The 22,919-nt window shown below is 43.9% G+C and overlaps 2 protein-coding genes across 7 annotated transcripts in view; one reads left to right on the forward strand and one right to left on the reverse strand.

The window, feature by feature from the left end:
- The window catches only part of DUSP16 (dual specificity phosphatase 16), a 40,394-nt gene extending 23,767 nt beyond the window's left edge, over positions 1–16,627 (forward strand). For all 3 annotated transcript variants that reach the window (XM_039354574.1, XM_039354576.1, XM_039354575.1), the window contains 4 exons: positions 11,007–11,170; positions 11,728–11,887; positions 12,755–12,878; positions 13,507–16,627. In XM_039354574.1, the coding sequence (XP_039210508.1) occupies positions 11,007–11,170; positions 11,728–11,887; positions 12,755–12,878; positions 13,507–14,692 (1,634 nt within the window). In that variant the 3' untranslated portion in view covers positions 14,693–16,627. The remainder of the gene's footprint in view (positions 1–11,006; positions 11,171–11,727; positions 11,888–12,754; positions 12,879–13,506) is intronic.
- Positions 1–22,919, reverse strand: part of BORCS5 (BLOC-1 related complex subunit 5) — a 51,125-nt gene that overhangs the window by 13,289 nt on the left and 14,917 nt on the right. For 3 of the 4 annotated variants that reach the window (XR_005558028.1, XR_005558029.1, XR_005558027.1), the window contains exon 4: positions 18,534–18,835. Coding sequence is in view for 1 of the 4 variants with exons in the window: in XM_039354580.1 (XP_039210514.1) it covers positions 18,602–18,835 (234 nt within the window). In the remaining 3 variants the exon portion in view is untranslated. Of the gene's footprint in view, positions 1–18,523; positions 18,836–22,919 lie in introns of those variants that run through there. The other variant, XM_039354580.1, reaches the window with a different exon arrangement.

Here is a 22,919-nt window from a genome sequence, read left to right on the forward strand (position 1 = left end):
CTGTTATCTTTTTCAGTCCAAGGTTGGTATGTAAAAAGTTCAGCTGTTACCCAAACACTGTATAGATTACAAGGCTGTAAGAAATTAAACACCAGTAACATTTCATTTCCTCCTTAGAGTGCCTTGAAAGCAGGACCCTGTTCGGTCAGGGCAGCTTTCTATTCTTCCTTGGAAGAGTTTTTAAGGCACAGATTAACAAAATCACGTGGCCTGACCTGTGTGTACAGTCTTTCTTTGACTCTTATCTCTATAATAAGCGTTATCTCAGCAAGTTGATGACAAACTCTTAAAATGTTTGAGTTCAGGGGTCACTGAGCTGTACAAAAGGCAAAGAATGGAGAAGGTCCAAAGGGTTATCCAGGCTGAGCTGTTGAAAACAAAGTATTTTAGGAGCCCAGAGGACAAAGAAATAGGGTGGGCAAGAAAAGAGCTGGTTCATTAAATGACTTTTCCCTAATGTTCACGTTCTTTATCTGCTTGGTCTGTGCTGCTGTTTAGTCTAGATAATCTAGGGATATAATAATAATAATAATAATAATAATAATAATAATAATAATAATAATAATAATAATAATAATACAATGATGAAGATGCACTGAAATTAGTATATCAGGAAGGCTTACTAACTACTGGAGAGACCAAACTGGCCTACAAGAAAGACCAAATGAAGAACAGAATAGAGGCATGGGAAGACAAAGCACTACATGGCCAATACATTAAAAAATAGCTGAAAGCAGAACCTGGCAATGGCTAAGAGCAGAACCGGGTTAATTCTGGCTGCACAAGACCAAGCCTTAAGGACAAAGCATACAAAGTCAAAATTGAGAAGACAGCAACAGACAGTAAGTGCCGCCTATGCAAAGAAGCTGAAGAAACAGTGGACCACTTGGTAAGCTGTTGCAAGAAGATTAGGATTACAAGCCCATGACAAAGTAGACAAATCTGATAATTTGCCTGTAAGCAAAAACTGGGGATCATAAAATAGAGAAAGCATAGAAAATGATAAAATTAAACTGCTCTGGGACTTCAGAATTCAAACAGACAAGCACCTGCAACATTAACAATTGTCGATAAGAAAGAGTCTTTGCCTCCCTAATGAACTGGAGAAGATCACAAAGTTCTGTGGCAAAAGCAAGCAAGGTAGTACCTGCTCCTTGGGTGCAATCCCAAAACAACTGGAGCACCACTTGAACACCATTGGCATTGACAAATTGTATTAGTCAATTGCAAAAGATAGGAACTCTAGGATATCTGTAATACCATCAAACATCCACATATCCCATAAATCGATAGGTAGACAAAATAAGTCTAATAATGAATAATAATAATAATAATAATAATAATAATAATAATAATAGTAAAGTTGGAAGGTACCTTGGAGGTCATCTAGTCCAACCCCCTGCTTGGGCAGGAAACCCTACACCATTTCGGACAAATGGCTGTCCAGTCTCTTCTTAAAAACTTCCAGTGTTGGAGCATTTACTGCTTCTGGAGGCAAGCTGTTCCACTGATTAATTGTTCTCACTGTCAGGAAGTTTCTCCTTAGTTCTAGGTTGCTTCTCTCCTTGAGTAGTTTCCACCCGTTGCTTCTTGTCCTGCCTTCAGGTGCTTTGGAGAATAGCTTAATTCCCTCTTCTTTATGGCAGCCCCTGAGGTATTGGAACACTGCTATCATGTCCCCCCTTGTCCTTCTCTTCGTTAAACTAGACATACCCAATTCTAGCAATCGTTCCTTATATGTTTTAGCCTCCAGTCCCCTGATCATCTTTGTTGCTCTTCTCTGTACTCTTTCTAGAGTCTCAACATCAATATAATCCAGATCACGTGAAGTGTTAATACCACTTTATAATGCTTTGGTAAGGCCGCACTTCGAACGCTGCGGTTTTGGTCACCATGATGTAAAAAAGTTACTGAGACTCTAGAAAGAGTACAGAGAAGAGCAACAAAGATGATCAGGGGACTGGAGGTTAAAACATATAAGGAACGGTTGCTGGAATTGTGTATGTCTAGTCTAATGAAGAGAAGGACGAGGGGGGACATGATAGCAGCCTTCCAGTATTTCAGGGGCTGCCCCAAAGAAGAGGGAGTCAAGCTATTCTCCAAAGCACCTGAAGGCAGGACAAGAAGCAACGGATGGAAACTAACCAAAGAGAGAAGCAACCTGGAACTAAGGAGAAATTTCCTGACAGGAAGAACAATTAATCAGTGGAGCAACTTGCCTCCAGAAGTGAATGCTCCAACACTGGAAGTTTTAAAGACGAGACTGGACAACCATTTGTCTGAAATATTCAGTTAGACTCCAAGAATTTGGCCATTAAAAAGACTGAAAGATGAGTAATGATGGGATCTCGATCCAGATCCCTTAAGACCGATTGGAGATTGGCAAATGTTTTTTGGCTAATTAAGTGCACCTCTTTCAATTCCCTAACTAATGAGAATATGTAGAAATTGAAACCTTGGAATTTTAGGCTAATTGGTGGACTGTTTTTTTTTCCACGAGATCAAAGTACGTAAAATCAGATCTGAGCTCAATAAAGGCAGAGTAAACTGATGCTTTGGGCTGTCTGACACATATTTTAACCAGATGCTATCATAGAAGTTTCTGGCGTTTAGTGGAGAGATTGATTCGAAGTCTACCTTGTTCCTTTTCTGAGACAAATAATCCCAAAGTTCCCACCAGAACCGACTAGCGTATAACTTGTCAATTATATTCTGGAGACTAAGAGGCCTAGAATTAGCAGGGTCAGCCCTGTGGCTTTTTAAATATAGCATAAGAAGAACGGCCGTGTCTCAATCCCCTGGAGAAGTGGGCAGTTTTATCAACATATTTCAAAAGTACATCACGCTCGGCCTCCGTCCTCTCAAAGCAGCATTAATTTAAAAAAATTCTGCTAGGACCATCCCAAAGTTGAATAGTGTTTTTATTTCAGAAACTCAGGAGTAACATCAGATATAATACTTGTGCTGGAATGATTAAAAACAAGCTTTGAGAGTTCCTGAGGGAAGGGTCTAACAGGCTAAATGAAGTATAACTGGGATAAAATGACTAAGGTGGTTTGCCAAAGCCTGTATCCCTGCAGTCCAGCAGAAAAACTAATGACTTCCATAAGTTCTGGATAACAGCCTGTTTTGTCTTTCAAGAACGATTTTTCATAACTTGTAGCTCACAAGGTCTCCAAAGTTGGCAACTTTAAGACCTGTGGACTTCAACTCCCAGAATTCCCCAGCCACAATGGCTGGCTGAGGAATTCTGGGAGTTGAAGTCCATAGGTCTTAACGTTGCCAACTTTGCAGGCTCCTGTTTCTTGATGGGGGGGGCATAATTCTCTTTATTTTACTTTAAAAAGTATTTTATTTTACTTTTTGCTTTGTTTGCCAAGTGCAAACAATTCTTAAAGACAGATGTTCCCGGGGGCTCCCATGCATACATATGCCATGTCCATATCTTTAGATTCTGAATGAGGGTATCTATTTATTTAAATATTTCAACAATCATTTATGTAGTTTTTTTTTGGGGGGGGAGTTCTATTGCCTACCAAGTAGCCTTCACCCAGATTAAGATAAGATAACCTTTATTGTCATTTTTTACTGTGGCCACAAAGACACCCATCAAAAATGAAATTCAGTTGCCTGCTCTCAAAGTGAACACATACATGACACACACCTAAGCCTACTGACACCCTCCATGAAGAGGAGGCACGACCACGAACGAGAAGCCAAAAAATGGCAAGGCAGCCCAAAATCTTAAACCCCTCTGCAACTCAGACTAACCTGAGCACAACCAAACAGAACATTCCCCCAGCCAATCAGAGCACAGCCAAGCCCCTAACCATTCAGAACACACCTCCACCCAATCAGAACATAGCCAAGCTCTCACCCAATCAGTTCATACCCCCACTGGCAGTTAAAAGGAAGAAACAGCTAAAACCACACATTGCTGCTCAAAGCACGAAGCTGAAAACACCAGCCTGAAGATGACAAATGAGACTTCGTCGAAACGTCGCCAAGACACTTCCAATTTTACGCGGGAGAAAACCCGAACAACCAAAGACCTACATACAAATACCCGCGAAAACCTCAGAAAACAAACATATACATACAATATACAACATATGCATAGACCTACACCCCTACATATACATAACATATGAATATTAAACACTGTCCATCTTGAATATGTAACGGAAGGAGCCATTCTGAGATGCTTCCATATGCTTGGATATTTCACCAAATCCAAGAGTCAATCAAAAGATGCATCTCTGGGCTTAGGGGAGCATTTTGGAAATAGGTAAGAGAGTGAACTGTTTCCCATGGGTTATCAGAGAGTGGCCTAGCTTTAAAGAGCAAACATGATTAACCAAGTGGCAAGAAATCAGTAAATAATCAAGAGTAAACAATCTGGATCTGGGCCCATCTCTATAGCATCATTTAAAATTCCTAGACTGAGGTGATGTGACCACATTGAATACCCTTAATGGAAGACGTGGCTGTTCTCAAGTACCTTATGGTGGTAATAAGCAGCTAGGGTTAAACCATTGGTCCCTTTTGGGGCTCAGATCACCTTCTAATGAGGACAATCACATTAGTTCAGCATAAGCCATCTTTGTGAAACATCACGTTTGGATAAATATTTTGCGAAAGAAAGATCAATGTTCTTAACCAATGAATAGTCCACCAGACAACGAAGTTATGACCCTGAAGATCCATCAGGTTGGTTAGAGGTAGTTATTTCTGTAGCTGTGGCAAGAGAGAGCAAAGGTGGGATTGTAAATGAAAAATATTTCTTGGGGGAGATATTCCAGATGTCCATTCTTGCTTTTTCTCCACCTCAGCTGATGGGTTTTCTCCAAAGAGTCTTTTATCAGAGCAGGTTGAGGTGGACCTCAGCTAATTTACCTCTCCATTCAAAGTTTTCATTTAGATCCATTTGATCATTTGTGGTTTGTCTTGAATGTGTTGACAATTAAGGTTAGCGATCAACTTTTCAAACAGATGTTTCCGCCTGCAGACCCAAGCCTGACCTTTGCAGAAGTTTGGAGGCTCTGTGATACTTTTTGCTGTATGATTGAGAAGATATAAGGTTTTTCCACAATTGAGGTTATCTCCTTCTACAACCATCTGCCATGTTTTTAATAAATTCAATCTTTTTCTCTTTTGAATCATTATAAGCACTGATTACCTTCCTCTCCCTTGGGAAAAGAACATTAGCTCGGCTTGATTGAAAATAATTATGTCTTGTGTCTTCATTTGTTTGTCTTTTCCTGAGAGACTATGCAGTTTCGTGCTCTTGCTCTCTTTTGAGATAAGCTGTTTATGCATCTTTAAAGGCCACAATCCGCCCCCAAAAGAGCTCTTCATCTGAAAAATCATATGCGGAGTAAGCACTGATTGAAAAATTATCAGCGGTCTTTTATTATCCATTGCAACTAGACTTCCATATGATTTCTTCCAGCCTATCAGATAGAGTTTGGGGTCTTGGGAGCTGACATTTAATTACTGTTTATAATGTCATTTCCCTTTGTTGATACTATTCACTGCTATTTTCAAGATGACTGTTTTGGTTAAAAAGAGCCGTTGTTCTTCTGGTGGGGATTAAGACCAACATCAGGAGACTCACCTTAGCTTAGGAAAATGCAATGGTGTCTCGTCTGAGTCCCAATTTCATTTTCTTCCTGGTTTGCTCTGAGTTAGTTTCCATTACTTCCAAGTTCAAAGGACTTTATTCCTACCTGGTCCTATTTTGCTTGCTTCTCTAACAGTTCCTAAACCCCTGCCCTGCCTTGACATCTCAGTTTAAGATTTAAGCCAATCTATTATGGTACATTAGTAGCCAAGGGTTGGTTATAGATTGAGACCACCATCTGGGCGAAAAGAAGGAAATATTTAGCCATTCTATCTATGTCGGGCTTGAGGGATGGTAACAAAAATAATTTAAAAACCCCCACAGAAGCTGAAGTACTCGCAGCTAACGAGTAGGCTGGCTTGGTCGTTGAACAGTGAGAAACTGGCCAAGCGGGCACAGGAGCGCCTGCATTTTCTGCGTCGCATGAGAAAAGCACATCTTCCTTCCCCGGTCCTGACCACTTTCTACAGGGGGACGATCGAGAGCATCCTGTCATACAGCATCACAGTCTGGTTTGGAGGCATCCCTGCTTCGGACAGGAAGGCGGTGCAGAGAGTGGTGAGGACAGCAGAAAAGATCATTGGCAGCTCCCTCCCTCCCATCCAAGATATAGCACAGAAACGTTGCTTGAGCAGGGTCCACAAAATTGTATGGGACACTACACATCCTCTTCACAACCTGTTTTCCTTGTTATCTTCTGGGAGGAGGGGGCTTCGTGGTATCCGAAGCAGAACATCTGGATTCAACCATAGTTTCATTCCATACAGCATTAACCTTGTGAACTCTCAAGCTTCCTCCTTCCGTTATATATTCAAGATGGACAGTGTTTAATATTTGTAATGTATATGTAGGACAATGTTTCCCAAACTTGACAATTTTAAGGCATGTGGACTTCAACTCCCAGAATTCCACAGCCAGCAACGCTGGCTGTGGAATTCTGGGAGTTGAAGTCCTCATGCCTTAAAATTGTCAAGTTTGGGAAACACTGATGTAGGAGTATAGATCTATACGTATGTTGAACATAGTACGTTTAGGTTTGTGTCATGTATGTTTCACTTTGAGAGCGGGCAACTAAATTTCATTTTTGATGTGTGCCATTGTGCCCACAGTAAAAAAAATGACAATAAAGGTTATCTTATGAGAAGCTCAGGGCTCTCTCGAAGAAGGTCTGGTCACCTTCACTTCCTAAATCATTAGATTGGATTAGATTAGACTGAATTAGATTGGATTGGATTAGATTAGATCAGATCAGATTATTGCTAATCTTCTGTTCAGAGCCTTTGGAAGCCATGTTACTTGAGTTCCTCCTGGCTAAATAGTTCAGCTTCTACAGGCTTCTTCTTTAGCTTTGCTACTCACTTGAACCCTTCGGTCCACCCCAGTTGTCTGCTGGCTTCGCCTTCTGGACAGCAAGATCTGGAAACTATGTTTGCTGGCATCTCCGATCTGATTGTGGCGTAGTTTGGATGAATTTTGCAAAAACAAAGACATTGAAACGAAAAGCTCCAAGACGTATCACAGTGTTTTTGATCTGGGGAGACATCTCTTTGTTTCCGTCAGGGTGGGAGATGCCTGGAGCTGGCTTTTAAAAATTCAAAACATCTGTGCATAGTAGCTAGAGCAAGAAATGATAATTATTTGTTCTCTACCACTGAACTCTTTTAATCTACTTCTCTGCGACTTGTTTCTTTTTTTCATGAGTAATGGAGGGTAGTAATCAAGTTAACCACCTGATCCACTTCCGGAATGAACTGCTAATACAGGGGTCTCCAAACATGGTCCTTTTATGACTTGTGGACTTCAAATTCCAGAATTCCTCAGCACAGCTGGCTGGGGAATTCTGGAAGTTGAAGTCCACCCATCTTAAAATTGCCAAGGTGGAGAAGCACTAGTTTAGGGGGCAGAAAAGATGAGAACAGATACAGATATGTACACTTCTTTTTCTCCCATGCTGTTCCTAAGGGATAACTGCTACCAGTTCAGCACTGTTGAGAATTCCTTGAAGGAAAGCACATGGATCTTGAACTTGATCTTGCCCTAGTCAGAGGAAAAACATGGGTGTTAATCAGAGTGAGGCTTTGAAACCCACTCCCCGGTTTTTCTCCCCATGCTCAACAGCCAGATCATTAAAGACTTGGAAAGCCCACAAGCCTAGATTGTGTGTGCAAAGTTACAGGAGGTGTTGGGTTTCTGAAAAACAAAAGCTGTTGGAGTTTTCTTCACCACAAAAGGCTTTTGGCGCCTTGAGTTGGTTTCATTAAACACCCCTCCGAGAATTGCAGCCACAAGTAATAAACTCAACCAGACAGCGCTGGAAACGCTGCATGTTGTATTAACATGGGGAAATATTCAGAAACCACCAACTAAATAAAACAGCTGGAAGTCGGTTAGTGACAGACTAAAGGCCCACGGATTAAGGAAAAAAACAAAATCTCTGTTTTTACCAAATTGATAAAGAGAATTGAGCATATTCTTGAACCTCCCAAGTTGAGGTGTCTTGTCCTAAACAAAATGGTAAGAAATAGCTTGACAAAATGGACATTTTCTTCTGTGTTGGTGATATTCATTAACATAATCTCCTTGATGGAAAATCAGATATCTCCAATAAAGTGCAATTGTCCAGGACGTCCTCTGCCACTTAAATTTTGGCATTTCCTTCTGCAAAATTCAACTCTCCTATAAGTCAGATTCCAAGCTTGACAACTTTGTGATCACAACTGCATGGTTTTTGCTGGGTTGCAGTTTAGTAAATATTAATTTCTACATAAAAAACCTACTACTACAAGAACTAATGCGACAGTAATATTAGTTACTATTCTGTAACTAATGCTGGCTGAGGAATTCTGGGAGTTGAAGTCCACAGGTCATAAAAGGGCCAAGTTTGAAGACCCCTGTTGTAAAGTCATGTTTGTTTCAACAGTGATGGTACATTCCCAAATTGTTTTCCATTTTTCCAAGCGCGTTGTGTTTTTCAAGGTCTTTTGCCTTGACTTTATATGTTCAAAATATTTAAGTTTGAGTTTTATTTTAGTGCTTCTACGTTTATTTTGTCTATTATTCGTTCTTGTTCAGTCTGATGTGTTCTCAGCAATATTCCCCAGTATCACAATTAACAATCAGTTGTTCTGCACTCAGCCCTTCCAAGGGTTCATGGTTCATTTTTCACGGCCGTACATTATCGCTGGGAGGGCCAAGGCCTTGATAAAATGGATCTTTGCTATCGGTGTGTTGTTTTCTGCCCTTCAATATTTTGTCTAGATCTGCCAAAGTCTTTGTCCCAAAAAACAGACATTTTTTTTTCATGACTCCACTCACCATCCCTACAAAAATTGGGGCTAAAGTTTGCTGCCTCTATTCTTCCTATTTACCATGGACTGACATTGTCCACGGATACAATCTTAGTTTGTTTGGGATAAACGTTAAGCAGCAGACCAGCTTTTACCAACTGTATCTTTTCACCGTCAACAAGTTCCAGCCATTGGAGAGCTCTCCTCTGCACAGCTGAGGTTGTTAGTATGTCTTGCAACCTTTTAAATTCCAATTCCTCTTCCTTCTAGTCAGAGGTCCTCAAACTTGGCCCTTTTATGACATGCTGGCTGAGGAATCTGGGAGTTGAAGTCCACAAGTCATAAAAGGCCAAGTTTGAAGACCCCTGTTCTAGTCTAACAGGCCTCATGATGTAGAGCGCAATGTACAATCCTGGGTCACTCCTTCCCATCTGTGGTTATTTAATTAGGTAGAGGCAGAATGATTTCTGCAATTATGAAGAGATGAGAGGGAATAGAGCAGTGTTTCTCAACCTTGACAATTTTAAGGCATGTGGACTTCAACTCCCAGAATTCCACAGCCAGCAATGCTGGCTGTGGAATTCTGGGAGTTGAAGTCCACATGCCTTAAAATTGTCAAGGTTGAGAAACACTGGAATAGAGCATGTGTGGTCAGGCAATGGTCCTAGTTGAGTCCTAACTTGGCTCTTTGGTTGTGATGTAAGAGTCTGAGGTTGGTCCACCAGGCTTAAATGGACTTTGAATCTCTTTCTCATTATTCTTATAAACATTTTGATCATGAACAGAGAAGTGAATACAACTGAGCAATAATTTGAACTTTCTGCCCAGTAGCAGCTCTCACACCCTCATTCGTTCACATGCATGCACGTTGGTACATTTGGTTTAACCCTGTTTTTGTAATGTAATTACGTATTTCCAGTGATTTGCAACTCCAGTGGTATTGAGATTGGACTTGAGTTCTCAGGTGAACCCAGAGGGTGGATGTGATAAGAGCCCATAAATAATCCCATGTGCCTAAAATAACATGACAAATTAGGTTGTGTTACTGAATTGCAGAGGGGGCACCACAACAGTGGGGGGAAAATGGGTTTATTTGATCGTTGGCATCATTTCTTTTAAGTCATATCCTTAAAACTATTCACTGTCCTCATCCAAAAATTATAACATTAGTCTCTCAGGTTGATAGTATGTCCTTTTTAAAATATTTCTCTTTTTTTGATAGCATAAATAAGGAATTCTAGAAGTTGATGTCCACACATCTTAAAGTGGCCAAGTTTGAAACACACTGGCCCAGTATTTCAGAAGTTCTGGTGGGAGGCCTGTCCTGTTCTGCTTTCGTGGACCTGGAGGGCCAATTTAATCAATCAGATCTTTGTCCAAGTTGGAAACTTAATTCTGCATTCGCTATAAGACCTTTCATGCTTACATGAGGCTTTACTTTAATGCTAAATCAATCTAGATAAGTGTGATAGATGACAATTCTGAACTCAGATGGGAGTCCTAAAGCAACACTGTAGTTAACGTGCCCAATCCCCGCACAGATGCATGGAATAAGCCATAACAACATTGTGGGCACCTAAAATGTACATAATCTGTGTCATATGCCTGGTGACATCATAACAGAATTGACAGGGCTGAATGCGAGTTCTCCTGTGGGTGAATGGAACTTGCAATGTGCATATCATTGCATATCAAAAACATGTTGCACAATTGTAAAGAATTTGGGGATCTGGTTGTTGAGAGACAAGTTGTCACAAGGAGGAGAGAACCAAAGTCTCCTTGAATTTTGTGAATTTTGTGTGAATTTTGTAGTTAGAGGGACTTTTTGAGAAGCTCTTATTGAAGTGGCAAGGGCTTCCATTTGTGTTTGGGGAGATTTTGCTCTTTCTTGATGTCAAAGTGTTTCTCTGGAGAAGGGATCCTGTGTGGTTTTGCTTTTTCAGCTGCCCTGAAGATAAAAGCAAAAAAATGTGTTGGGAGAACAAACACGGAAGCCAAGCTGAACTTCATTAGCAAATTAGGGAAGCGATTTGAGTTGGATGTTGCTGTTGCTATTTGAAACGAAAACTGGAAAACCGTGTGCTTCTTTCTTCCAGGTGGATTTGCTGAATTTTCCAATTGTTTCCCGGGCCTTTGTGAAGGAAAATCTATCCTGGTGCCTTCCTGCATCTCGCAGCCTTGCTTACCGGTTTCCAACACGGGGCCCACCCGGATCCTCCCCCACTTGTATCTGGGGTGCCAAAGAGATGTCCTCAACAAGGTAGGCAGGCAATGGGACGGGGAGAGATCAGGGTGTCCTTGAGCAGGGCAAGCTTCATCAGCCCCCTAAACACTTGGCAAATTGGGGCTATCCTTGGTTACAGGCAATGCAAACTCAAGGAAGACACTGGGTCATGTAGGACGCCTCTCTGTTGCCCCTCTCACTTGAGTAGGGTGGACACACGTTGGATCCCTTCCCTGTAACAGTGTAATCTGATGGGATCTGCCAATCCTTGCTATTAGTCAGGAGTCTTCAAACCTGGCCCTTTTATGACTTGTGGACTTCAACTCCCAGAAGCTGGCTGACGAATTCTAGGAGTTGAAGTCCACAAGTCATAAAAGGGCCAAGTTGGAAGACCCCTGCTATTAGTGATGCCTTCCCTCCCCACTCTTCTGATGTTTTAGCCCCATCGCAGGTGGCCTTTGGAAGGCTTTAGAGGGGGGGGGGCAATTTCTCCAAGCACTGTGGCTTGGATGAGGAATCTCCCACCTCCGGAGAGCAGGGATGTGAGCCGCGTGAAAACAAAAGTTATGTATGCATAAGACTTCTTTTCACAGGAGCTCATGCAACAGAATGAGATTGGCTACGTGTTAAACGCCAGCAACACGTGTCCCAAACCCGACTTCATCCCAGAATCCCACTTCTTAAGGGTGCCGGTGAACGACAGCTTCTGTGAGAAAATCTTTCCGTGGCTGGACAAGTCCGTGGACTTCATAGGTAAAGGTCTGAGTTGAGCAGAGGTCTCTTTGCAACTCCAAGAATGCGTTTCCTTCCCCCGTTTTCAGGTGAGGTGTCTAGGGATTGAGAAAGGGCTTCCATCTCAGCAGCAGCAAGGACGTTAAGGAAAGGTCAAAAGGCAAGCGTGTTGTTGTTCGTTGCAAAGTCGTGTCCGACCCATCGCAACCCCATGGACAACGTTCCTCCAGGCCTTCCTGTCCTCTACCATCTTCTGGAGTCCATTGAAGCTCACGCCTTCTGCTTCAGTGACTCCATCCAGCCACCTCATTCTCTGTCGTCCCCTTCTTCTCTTGCCCTCCATCTTTCCCAGCATCAGGTTCTTCTCCAGGAAGTCGAAGACAAGCGTAGTGGCTTTTTTTTAGCCACCACTCTTTTTTAAGTTGTAGCTGCATCCTGACGTTCTGATTCCCTCTTGCAGATGCCCCTGGTGTAGCAGAGAAGGCAGCCTGTCACAATTATTAGGGACTGGAGTGGCACCTGGTTGCCAATTCCTTAAGTTAGTTGGGCCTTTCCCATGTGCCTGCTTTCCATAAAGGCTGAGTTGATACATGATCACAGGAAAAGCATGCTTGGTTTTTAGGAGTGCCTTGGGTTACCTTTTGAACATGATAAGTTCCTTCTTCTCCCATTCCCGCCATTTTCTCAGGGATGTTTCTATTGCTAATTTGTAATAATAATAATAATAATAATAATAGTCATAAAAGGGCCGAGCTTGAAGACTCCTGAAATAGCTCCTCTCTCTACTTCTCCCACCAACAAAGATGATTCTGATTCTCTATGTGCTTCTGATTTTCCTCCTCTTTGGAGTATCCCAGATTGATTTTTGTTTCTCTTTGCTTGCCACAGAAAAAGCAAAAGCTTCGAACGGTTGTGTCCTAGTCCACTGTTTAGCTGGAATATCCCGTTCAGCCACAATTGCCATTGCCTATATAATGAAAAGGATGGATATGTCCTTAGATGAGGCCTACAGGTAAGGAAGGGGAAACAGCTCTTTTCATCCTGAAGAAACTCATCCAGGCAGGTGGGACTGAACTATTTCCAGCGTCCTGGTTGGAAAAATGGCTTCCATGTGGTCAGGGCAGATCAGTTGCAGAAGGCCAGGACTGGACATGGATGGATGGATGGATGGATGGATGGATGGATGGATGGATGGATAGATAGATAGATAGATAGATAGATAGACAGACAGACAGACAGACAGACGATGGTAGATAGATAGATAGTTAGATAGATAGTTAGATAGATAGATAGATAGATAGATAGATAGATAGATAGATAGACAGACAGACAGACAGACAGATAGACTGATTCATAAAAGAATGATTTCGAAGAAGAATTGCAAGGAGAGCAAAGAGCCCTGCATGCAATTGCCAGATCATTATTTAAGGAAGCAGAACCTACGTGGACGGTCAAAGGTGACTTTGCTTTCCAACAAGGGTGTGTTTTAAATAGCTGCACAATGGGTGACCTTAGATTAGCTTGGAAAGTACTGCTGGCCTAGCGTAGCCAACCTCAGGGAATATTTTGCATGCACCATTCAAGCCCCGAGCTCAAGGTCAATCGGCTGAATTCCCTTTTCGTTCTGGAATTCCCTTCAGGTTCGTGAAGGAGAAGAGGCCCACCATTTCTCCGAACTTCAACTTCCTCGGTCAACTTCTGGACTTTGAGAAGAAGATCCAGAGCCAGGAGGGCGGCAGTGGACTTGTTAGCAAGCTCCAGCTTTTGCACTTGGAAAATGGCAGCCACCACGGAGCAGGCGGAGGGCCCCCTGCCATCCTGCGGGCCTCTTCTCTGCTCGGTGCTTCCTCTACCTCAGAGAACGCGGAGCAGAACCCCCTGCAGCCGGGAAACCCACCGGCTCCCCCCTCTCTGCCCCCTGTAGAGGGCAGCCCCTCCGTGCAAGGCAGAACCGGATTAAACGTCCCCTCCGATAAAGTGGAAGACAGCAACCGACTGAAGCGCTCCTTCTCCCTGGATATCAAGTCTGTCTCTTGCACCAGCGGCGGCAGCAGCAGCGTCTGCCTGACCGCTTCGGGACCGGGCTGCCCCTCCCTGGACGGGGACATGCTGGAGTACTACAAGCATTCGGCCACTTTGGAAGCGGGCAGCAAACTGTGCCAGTTCTCGCCGGTCCAGGAGGTTTCGGAACAGACGCCCGAGGGCAGTCCTGGCAAGGAGCAGGCCAAGCTGCCGGAGGAGCCCCAGCAGGGCCGGCCGCTGGACAGCCAGGGCAAGCGGCAACATTTGGGCAGGACGGCTTGTCCCGCTCAGCGGCCGTCCTTATACCCGCTTCATCGAAGTGGCAGCGTGGAAGATAATTACAGAACCAACTTCGTCTTTGGCCTTTCCACCAGCCAGCAGCACCTGGCCAAGTCTGCCGCGGGGCTGGGCCTGAAAGGCTGGCATTCGGACATCTTAGCCCCTCCGACCTCCGCGGCTTCCCTGACCGGCAGCTGGTACTTCACTGCCGACCCCTCCCATATTTATTCCGCGTCCGCCCTATACGGGGGCAGCACCGCTTACTCGGCCTTCAGCTGCAGCCAGCTGCCCACGGGGTGCGAGCAGGCGCACGGCGTGCGGAGGAGAGAGAAGCACGGCGAGCGAGGCGACTCCCGGCGCAGCTGGCACGAGGAGAGCTCTTTCGAGAAGCAGTTCAAGCGGAGGAGTTGCCAGATGGAATTTGGGGAGAGTGTCATGTCGGAGAACAGGTCCCGGGAAGAACTCGGGAAAATGGGCAGCCAGTCCAGCTTTTCGGGCAGCATGGAGATTATTGAAGTATCTTGACTCTCTTCGACGATTCCCTCCCCTCATTCCTTCTTTCCCAAGTTTTCTATAAAATAATTCCCTGTAAATCTGAAATTTCAGAATACTGTTCGGCTTCAGTATGGACAAAATTAACAAAATCAGGCGTGCGTGCGTGTGTGTGGGGGGGGCTTTGTGCGTGCACGTGCACACACACAGGCCCATGAGCGTATTAGAGAGAGATTAAATGGTAAATTTAATTTTTGCAACGGACAATCAGCTCTTTTCTTGCCTTGCGTGTTCTTGTCACCTGAAGGCAAAATAATAATAATAATAATAAAATGAAAAATGCAGCTATTCTCTTAAGTTTCCCTTAACAAACGAAGCAGTGGCTGGCCAAGGGGCCCATCCTTATTGTCTTTAATGAATCGGCCTTCGTTAAGCAGACGGGATGTTCGTTTGTTTCTACTAAAGTTTTGATTGAAAAGTGTGACTGAAAACGGAGTTTGTGCTCTCTGCTGTTGTCAATTCTTTCAAGAAACGCGCCTTCACGGAGATTCTCGGTCATCCAGGTGGCGTTGTCTGGAAACTGAATGATGGCAACTGGGCTACTTTTCTTTTTGGTTTGAAATGGTTCGCAGTTTGGAAGCTACTTGGATAAGCCGCGAAATGTTTCAAACCAAAAAGAGAGGGAAAAAGTCCGGTTTCCCAAGAAACACGTCTCGACGGGAACGGAGACAGACGTCAAGACGTGAGCTATTTGCACAGCCATTGTATGAATGCCACCTTAGTAGACAGCCTTCTTTAAATTGCCTGGTCAGCATCTCAAAATGAGAGGAAGAAAAAAAACCCAAGCAGACTTTTTCAGGTTCTGGATGTGTTGCGAACTGTTGGTGAGGACTAGCCTGTTAGACTGCAAGCTGTTCCACGTGCACGTTTTCATGTTTGTGTCTTAATTTGTGTCTAATATTCAAGGTACGCAATATGCCTGCAACTGAGACCCTAGACTGGCTGTTATGCTGATGCCTGAACTGTATGTGGGAGACTCCTCACCCGGGTCTACCAAGGACATTTACTCAGGAAGTGCCCAACAATTCCCACGATCCCAGCCCTCAAAGCATAACCCCACTTCTAGGCCCAGACATTGGCAAGCCAAGCAGGAATGCAAAACGAGGGGACATTTTTGGTGCTGTGTGTGTGTGTGTGTGTGTGTGTGTGTGTGTGTGTGTGTGTGTGTTAGGGATGCATCAGAGGGGTCCCATTCCGTACTTCCAGTCCGTACAGATGGAATGTAAAGCACAAGCAACAGGAGTAAGTTGTATTTGAAAGGGATCAATTTACCATCCTGAACTTCAAAATGTAGATTATCTACTCTCAGTACAGGTTACTTTCCCTGTAATAGTCCCATTTAAGAGCGCTATAACGTCAACTGACAGTCATGATTTTCACTGGTGACCCATCTGCACTTACTTAATTTATCATACTTAGCTCGTCACTCCATCGTGGAAATACCCATCAGCATCTTTAGAGAGGGCACAGGAGCTCAGCTCTGATTCACTGGGGAACCTTAGTTTACGAGTGAAAATGTGTGTGTGGGGGGGGGGAATGGGAGAGAGGACTTTGAAGCTCTGGACCCTCTCGACAAAGCCCGTTCTCTTGCGGCCCGAAGCGGAGACCACCCAGAAAGAAGAAGGCAGATGCTGCATCAGGTTATCGATATTTTGCACGTTTATTAATAAATATGTCAAGTAATGACCAGACACTGTTCACAGAAGGAGATTCAAGGCAACGCAAAAATAAAAATGACAAAAACACTGTATTTTTCCACAAAGGGAAATACATACAGAGCGTTTTCTGCCGAGTTTTCAAGAAACTACTTAAATACCCTCCTACTTTCCCTATTCTGCATTTAAGATCTCAAATTAACCCCTTTCGGTACACTTAAAACATTCCTGAGGAACCCCAGAAAAAAAAAAACCCAACTATCTAGCGTTTGTTTTTTAATGCCCAATTTGGAATAAAGCAAGGTATGTTTTTAGGAATCCGGGATATATGTCTATCAAGATGCAGCTCTTAATTCAGTGTTTCTCAACCTTGACAATTTTAAGGCATGTGGACTTCAACTCCCAGAATTCCACAGCCAGCGATGCTGGCTGTGGAATTCTGGGAGTTGAAGTCCACATGCCTTAAAATTGTCAAGGTTGAGAAACACTGTCTTAATTGATCATGATGGAGAATACCGCCTACCCAGACTGGTTCAGTGCTGGAGGATGCGTATTGCGACAAATGGCAGTGGCACACAAGTCCATGTGGGGCTTCCCTTCCTGCCTGGGGGGGTCTGCACATTGCTGCTTTCTTTCTGGCTCAGGGTCGCCTCGTGTGCCGAAGAAAGCTCCAACCACATCCAGTATTTTCTGAATTTCAAGGTGGGAGACCCATTGAGCCCCTAAGACAGTGATGGCGAACCTTGTAGAGACCGAGTGCCCAAACTGCAACCCAAAACCCACTTATGCATCATTGAGTGCCGGGTGGGCGTGGCCCATTGGGTGGGCGTGGCTGCGGTGGTAACGGCAGACTGGGTGGGACTAAAAAGTTCAATCAATCAATTCCAACTTTGCGAGATCTTTTTTTTTCCCGGGAGAAGTTGAAATTGACTGACTGATTGAACCTTTTTTTTTTTTTTTTTTGCACACGGCGGCGGAGGCCTAAAGCGAAAAGGTTTTATAAAACCCAGCTGAAGGCCTAGGACTGGGGCGATGCCGTGCGTGCCCACAGAGAGGGCTCTGCGTGCCGCCTCTGGCACCCGTGCCATAGGTTCGCCACCACGGCCCTAAGAGTAACTTGTGGCACCAACTGATTCCAGGGGGTTGAAATAGCCTTTCCAAGACTCGCAGTCCCAAATTGACCTGCAGTGTGCCCAGGGAGGGTCAGTGTCTTAGCATCAATCAGATATGTTGCAGCTTTGCGAAAATTTGGCTGGAACAGGAAATGACATTTAAAAATTTGTTTTCATTCTCTAAATGGCCATAGTGGGTTTTAGTGACAAGAACGATGGTGTGAGTTTGCATTAAGCAAATGAGGTTGAATTTACAAAATAAGAAAGTGGGTGTAACAATATTCTGCTAGAAGATAACTAGCTGTTTATAACACTGCTGCCAAAGGATATATAACCAGTTTACACATTTTTGTTAGAAACGTAAACTTCTATCACAGTGGTTCTCCACCTGTGGGTCGGGACCCCATTTGGGGTCGAACGACCATTTCACGGGGGTCGCCAAACAACGCAGTCCGCCATTTTTCCCCCCCTTTTCCTTAGCTGTGCTACTCCCTTTTATTCTACTGGCTTTTGAAAGCCAATAGAAGAGACTCTCTTGAATAGAGTCTCATTCTATTGGCTTTCCAAAGCCAATAGGAATTCTCCAGGCTGTCTCTGCCCTGCTGAGCCCGCCAAAAGTCCCGTTCTGCAAACGGTGCTGCACCAGTTGAGTAGTCCTCGACTTACGACCGGTTGGGGGTCGCGGCATTAAAAAGGTTGAGAACCCCTGTTCTAACAAGTATGTTTTCCTAAATATATCTTTGGCGTATTAAAGCCCAACAAATCAACTTGAGGTATGCTCCTGGCTGTTAATTCTTGACTAGAGTTTTATGCAATAAAATATGAATGCCGTTTCATTGCATTTCGTACGTATTCATTTTAAATCAATCAAAAGAGAATATTTTGCAGAGAAGAGCAGCCAGAAGTTGGGGACTTTCAGAATTGCAACTAAATCTTTTCCTGGTGATTAGAACGGACTTTCCCAAATAAAAAAGTGGCGTGTCCTGGGTAGCGTGTCCTTCTAAGGGGCTGCCCGCTCCGTCCGTCCCCGGAGGGCCTTCTACTCACCCGGAGCCTGAAGCTTCAGGCGAGGTCCTGCAGGCGAGCCTGGGAGGAGGCGGCCGAAGGAACGGAGGCTACAACCTGAGCTCCCTGTTGTCCGGTTTCATGCAGAAAGGCTCCAGCTGCTCGTTCTCCGGCAGCAGGCCATTCAGCCTCTCCATCAGCGGGACGGTGAGGTCAATGCCCATCTGGACGCGGCGGAGGATGGCGGACATCTCGTTGACTTTCTGGATCTGCTCAGCGTACTTGGCGTACCTTTTCTGGCGCTCTTGCATTAACGCGTACAGGGCCTCTACGGAAAGATCCATCTGTTAAAAAAAACAACAACCCCAAAATAGCCCTTAGTGCTCGAGACTTATATACCGCTTCGTAATACTTTACAGCTCTCTCTGAGCGGTTTTACAGAGTCAGCACATTGCCCCCCCAACCACCTGGGTCCCCATTTGACCAGCCTCGGAAGGACGGAAGGCTGAGTCAACCTTGAGCCAGTCAGGATCGAACTGCTGGCAGTGGGCAGAGTCAGCCTGCGATGCTGCATTTTAACCACTGCGCCACCAGGGCCAGACGTGGGTTATTATGATTCCCTTCCCGACAAGAAAAAGAATTTCTTTCTTCCTACAACTTGTATGGCGACCCTAACCCTGACAAAACAACTCCGGGAGGGTTTTGAGAGACCCTGTTGGCTACTTTAGCTGACTGTGTTCAGCAGGTCAGCGGTTCAAATCTCACCGGCTCAAGGTTGACTCAGCCTTCCATCCTTCCGGGGTAGGTAAAATGAGGACCCAGATTGTTGGGGGCAATGTAAATATATATACATACATTGCTTACTGGTGTACACCGCTTAGAGAGTGCTTGCACTTAAAGCGGTATATAAGTCTCATAAACAAATAAATAAATAAATAAGTCTCATAAATAAATCACCATTAACAGATCCTCTTCCTGCAATTCTCTACATGGGGATGAGCACAAAGACTATCCAGAAATGACCCCCCTCCTCAGTCCTCAAAGCAAGCAGAGTTTGCCCGTGTGAATTCCACTAGCTTCTACTTACACTCCGGGTGCAATTCAAGGCACAATCGTCTTTAAAGCCCTGAATGGCAGGAGACAATTGATCTGTGGGGTGCCTCTCCTTGAGTTCTGCCTGTTCCACCAGGTCAAAGAGGCTTGGCACGCTCCAGGTCCTTCCCTTAAATATTGCCTTCTTGTGGGACCGCAGGAGTGTGCCATCTCAGCAGTGGCCCTTTGGAAAAAAAACTCTTCGCAGGAGAACCAGCAGATCCTTAATAGTCCTGTTGAACGTTAGAGGTGAATTGTTTGGAGACATAGGGAGTCTTTAATTTGGTTTTATTCATTTTATTGTTTTATCATCGAAGCTGCCTGGGCTATGGCACGTAAGATGGGCAGCTATGCTTGCCATTTAAGCAAATGCATTCCCTTGCTGAATGTCTATGTGGTACCCAAGAATTATAACTTTTAAAAAGCCACTAGAATAAGGATAAGGAATAGGGCTATCGGCACGTACAAAGTTGTTCTCCCTTTATTACCTTCCCCCTTCCTCTACTTCCTCTGCTCTTTGGAACAAAGATTTTTTCAGTTGTTTAAGGATGGAGGAAGAGGCAACAAAAAGAACATTTTGCTCACTTTTGCGCCTTAAAATACAATTTAATGCTTCTTTTGTAAAAAAAAAAAAAGACAAAACACAAAAGGCAAAAATATTACATCTTAAATTTTTTAAAGTGGAAAATGCAATCTTTTCTTCGCAAGAAACCATTTCTTATTTTTACTTGATCCTAGAATGTATTTTAATTGCATAATGTATGTATTTAAATACATATTTATGGACTTGGATTGCTATGAAGCAGCTGGAAGACAGAGCACTCTTGTCCTAAAATCCATATAAACGGCCCTGATTCCAAAGAAAGCGTAACAACTTCAAGTAACCTTATTATATATTCTGCAACTTCTGGTAATCCACACATTATGATTAGAGCCATACAGGTTTATTTCACAAGTATCCTTTTTAGAGACCTCTGTCTAGAGCAAATGCCTTTAGGGCAGTGTTTCTCAACCTTGACCATTTTAAGGCATGTGGACTTCAACTCCCAGAATTCCACAGCCAGCAATGCTGGCTGTGGAATTCTGGGAGTTGAAGTCCACATGCCTTAAAATGGTCAAGATTGAGAAACACTGCTTTAGGGGAATTGGGGGAGATGGAGCCAGCCCATCAAACTGACAAGTTTAAAAAGATTGCTTTTGCAGCATGAAATTCCAATAAAAGTCATTACCTGGAGGATGCCAAAATGCAACCGTTCCATGTAAAGCTGTCTGGAAAGTGGGACTCAACCCAGGGAGATGAAAAAGGCAGGTAACTCTGCCCAGCCTTGACCACAAAAATTCTTGAATGGGAGTAACCTCATTAGGCAAAGGGCCCACCTGTCCTGCAGAGGCTTGTCTGAGCATAAAAATAGGTCTAGATCCAATAAGCAATCTTTCGGGTGAACCCATGAGCTGATGAGATACTCTGATTTTTTACTCTGGTTGCTTGCAGTTTGGAAATTACTAACCAAAATTATGGGCTTTATTGTTAAGTAGGGGGAAAAAAGGCAATGGATATGTCACTATATGTCACAAAGAACCAAGGCCATCCATTTACTCGATAAATCAGAGGTCTTCCAACTTGGCCCTTTTATGACTTGTGGACTTCAACTCCCAGATTTCCTCAGCCAGGCACACACACTCATCATAAAAGGGCCAAGTTTGAGGACCCCTGCAATAAATGGTTGTGAAACTTTCCTTTATCTATGTCAAGGGTGTCAAACTGCCGGCTTACAGGCTGGATGTGTTACGCCAAAACCGCACCACTCCATTGCCGGCAATGGGGAAAACGTTGCGACGCTTCACGTGACAGTTGCGAGTTTGACATCCCTGATCTACGTGATCCCTAGGAGTACAAAATGACTTGATAGCACATAACCCATCAGTTAATCAACGCTTCCTTTCACTAGCAGGATTTTCTAGCTCAGTGGTTCTCAACCTTTTTAATGCCGCGACCCCCAACTGGTCGTAAGTCGAGGACTACTCAACCGGTCGTAAGTCGAGGACTACTCAACTGGTGCAGCACCGTTTGCAGAATGGGGCTTTTGGCGGGCTCAGCAGGGCAGAGACAGCCTGGGCAATTCCTATTGGCTTTTGAAAGCCAATAGAATTAGACTCTATTCAAGAGAGTCTCTTCTATTGGCTTTCAAAAGCCAATAGAATAAAAAGGAGTAGCACAGCTAAGGAAAAGGGGGAAAAAATGGCGGACTGCGTTGTTTGGCGACCCCCGTGAAATGGTCGTTCGACCCCAAATGGGGTCCTGACCCACAGGCTGAGAACCACTGGTCTAGCTGCTGCTATAAAAATTACTGTTTTCTGAACCACTCTCCTGTTTCATCTTCCTCAGCCCACACTTCCAATTAGCAATCAATTCTAATTTTACCCATTTTTTTGCCTCCCACTCCCAGAAAGTCACAAAGGGTGGGTGTTCCCCCAGGTGCTGGGTCAGGGAGAACTTAGAGCCTGGGGATTGTATGACGGGGGGGGGGTGCATTGAGAGTCCGGGGCCTGGTTTTCTCAGTTTTATTATTTTTGCAAGCTACCTAGAGTTCTGTGCTACAAGATAGGCCGTGATATAATTCTTAGAAGTAAATAAATAAATTTTCCTACCTTGGTTTCCCCCAGAATTTAATTATTGCCATTAGTACTCTAATCATGTACGTATTTATTACTGATCCAATCTTTATTTTATGCAGGATCTCTCTAGTAGTATCCAGTAAATATGCTGGGGTTTTCTAGGTTTGGAGCCGCATCAAATCCGGTCTCTGAAAGTTCAACCCCTTCCGAGAAGGTAAACCGCTGCTCTTATTCCAGCCCGACATGCCGCTCTTCATGAACTCTTGGAAGAGCTGGGTTCTCCAGGAGGATAAAATAGGAAGCAATTTTCCAAGAGAAAATTGGATTATAGAGTATAGAGAGACGTTATATATTTTCTATACCCTAGTATTATAAGCCTATAATTTCTCAACTCCTCTGCTTCCGATAATAACAGCATATTAGTCATCCTCAGAAACCCTAGATGCAGACACAGCTGGAAAGCTGGTGTATGTGTAGTGATCATTTATCATTAAAGCAAATGCTGGGCTCATTCCAGCGCATCAGGATGACTAATCCTTCTTTTGCTCCCAAGTACGCAATTTATCAAGCACTGTCTTCCTTCTCTTCTTACTCTGGTTTTTTTTTTTTTTTTTCCTTTCCATACAATCAATGTACCTTCTTGGCTATTTTAGAAATCCAGCTCAATTGATACAAGCGAACTTGACATGAATTTCTTTGTTTCAAACTTAGAAAGTTTGT

Source organism: Crotalus tigris, unplaced genomic scaffold (genome assembly GCF_016545835.1).
Source record: "Crotalus tigris isolate CLP2741 ecotype Arizona unplaced genomic scaffold, ASM1654583v1 scf7180000018563.1161478300:1536566, whole genome shotgun sequence".
NCBI classification, from domain to species: domain Eukaryota; kingdom Metazoa; phylum Chordata; class Lepidosauria; order Squamata; family Viperidae; genus Crotalus; species Crotalus tigris.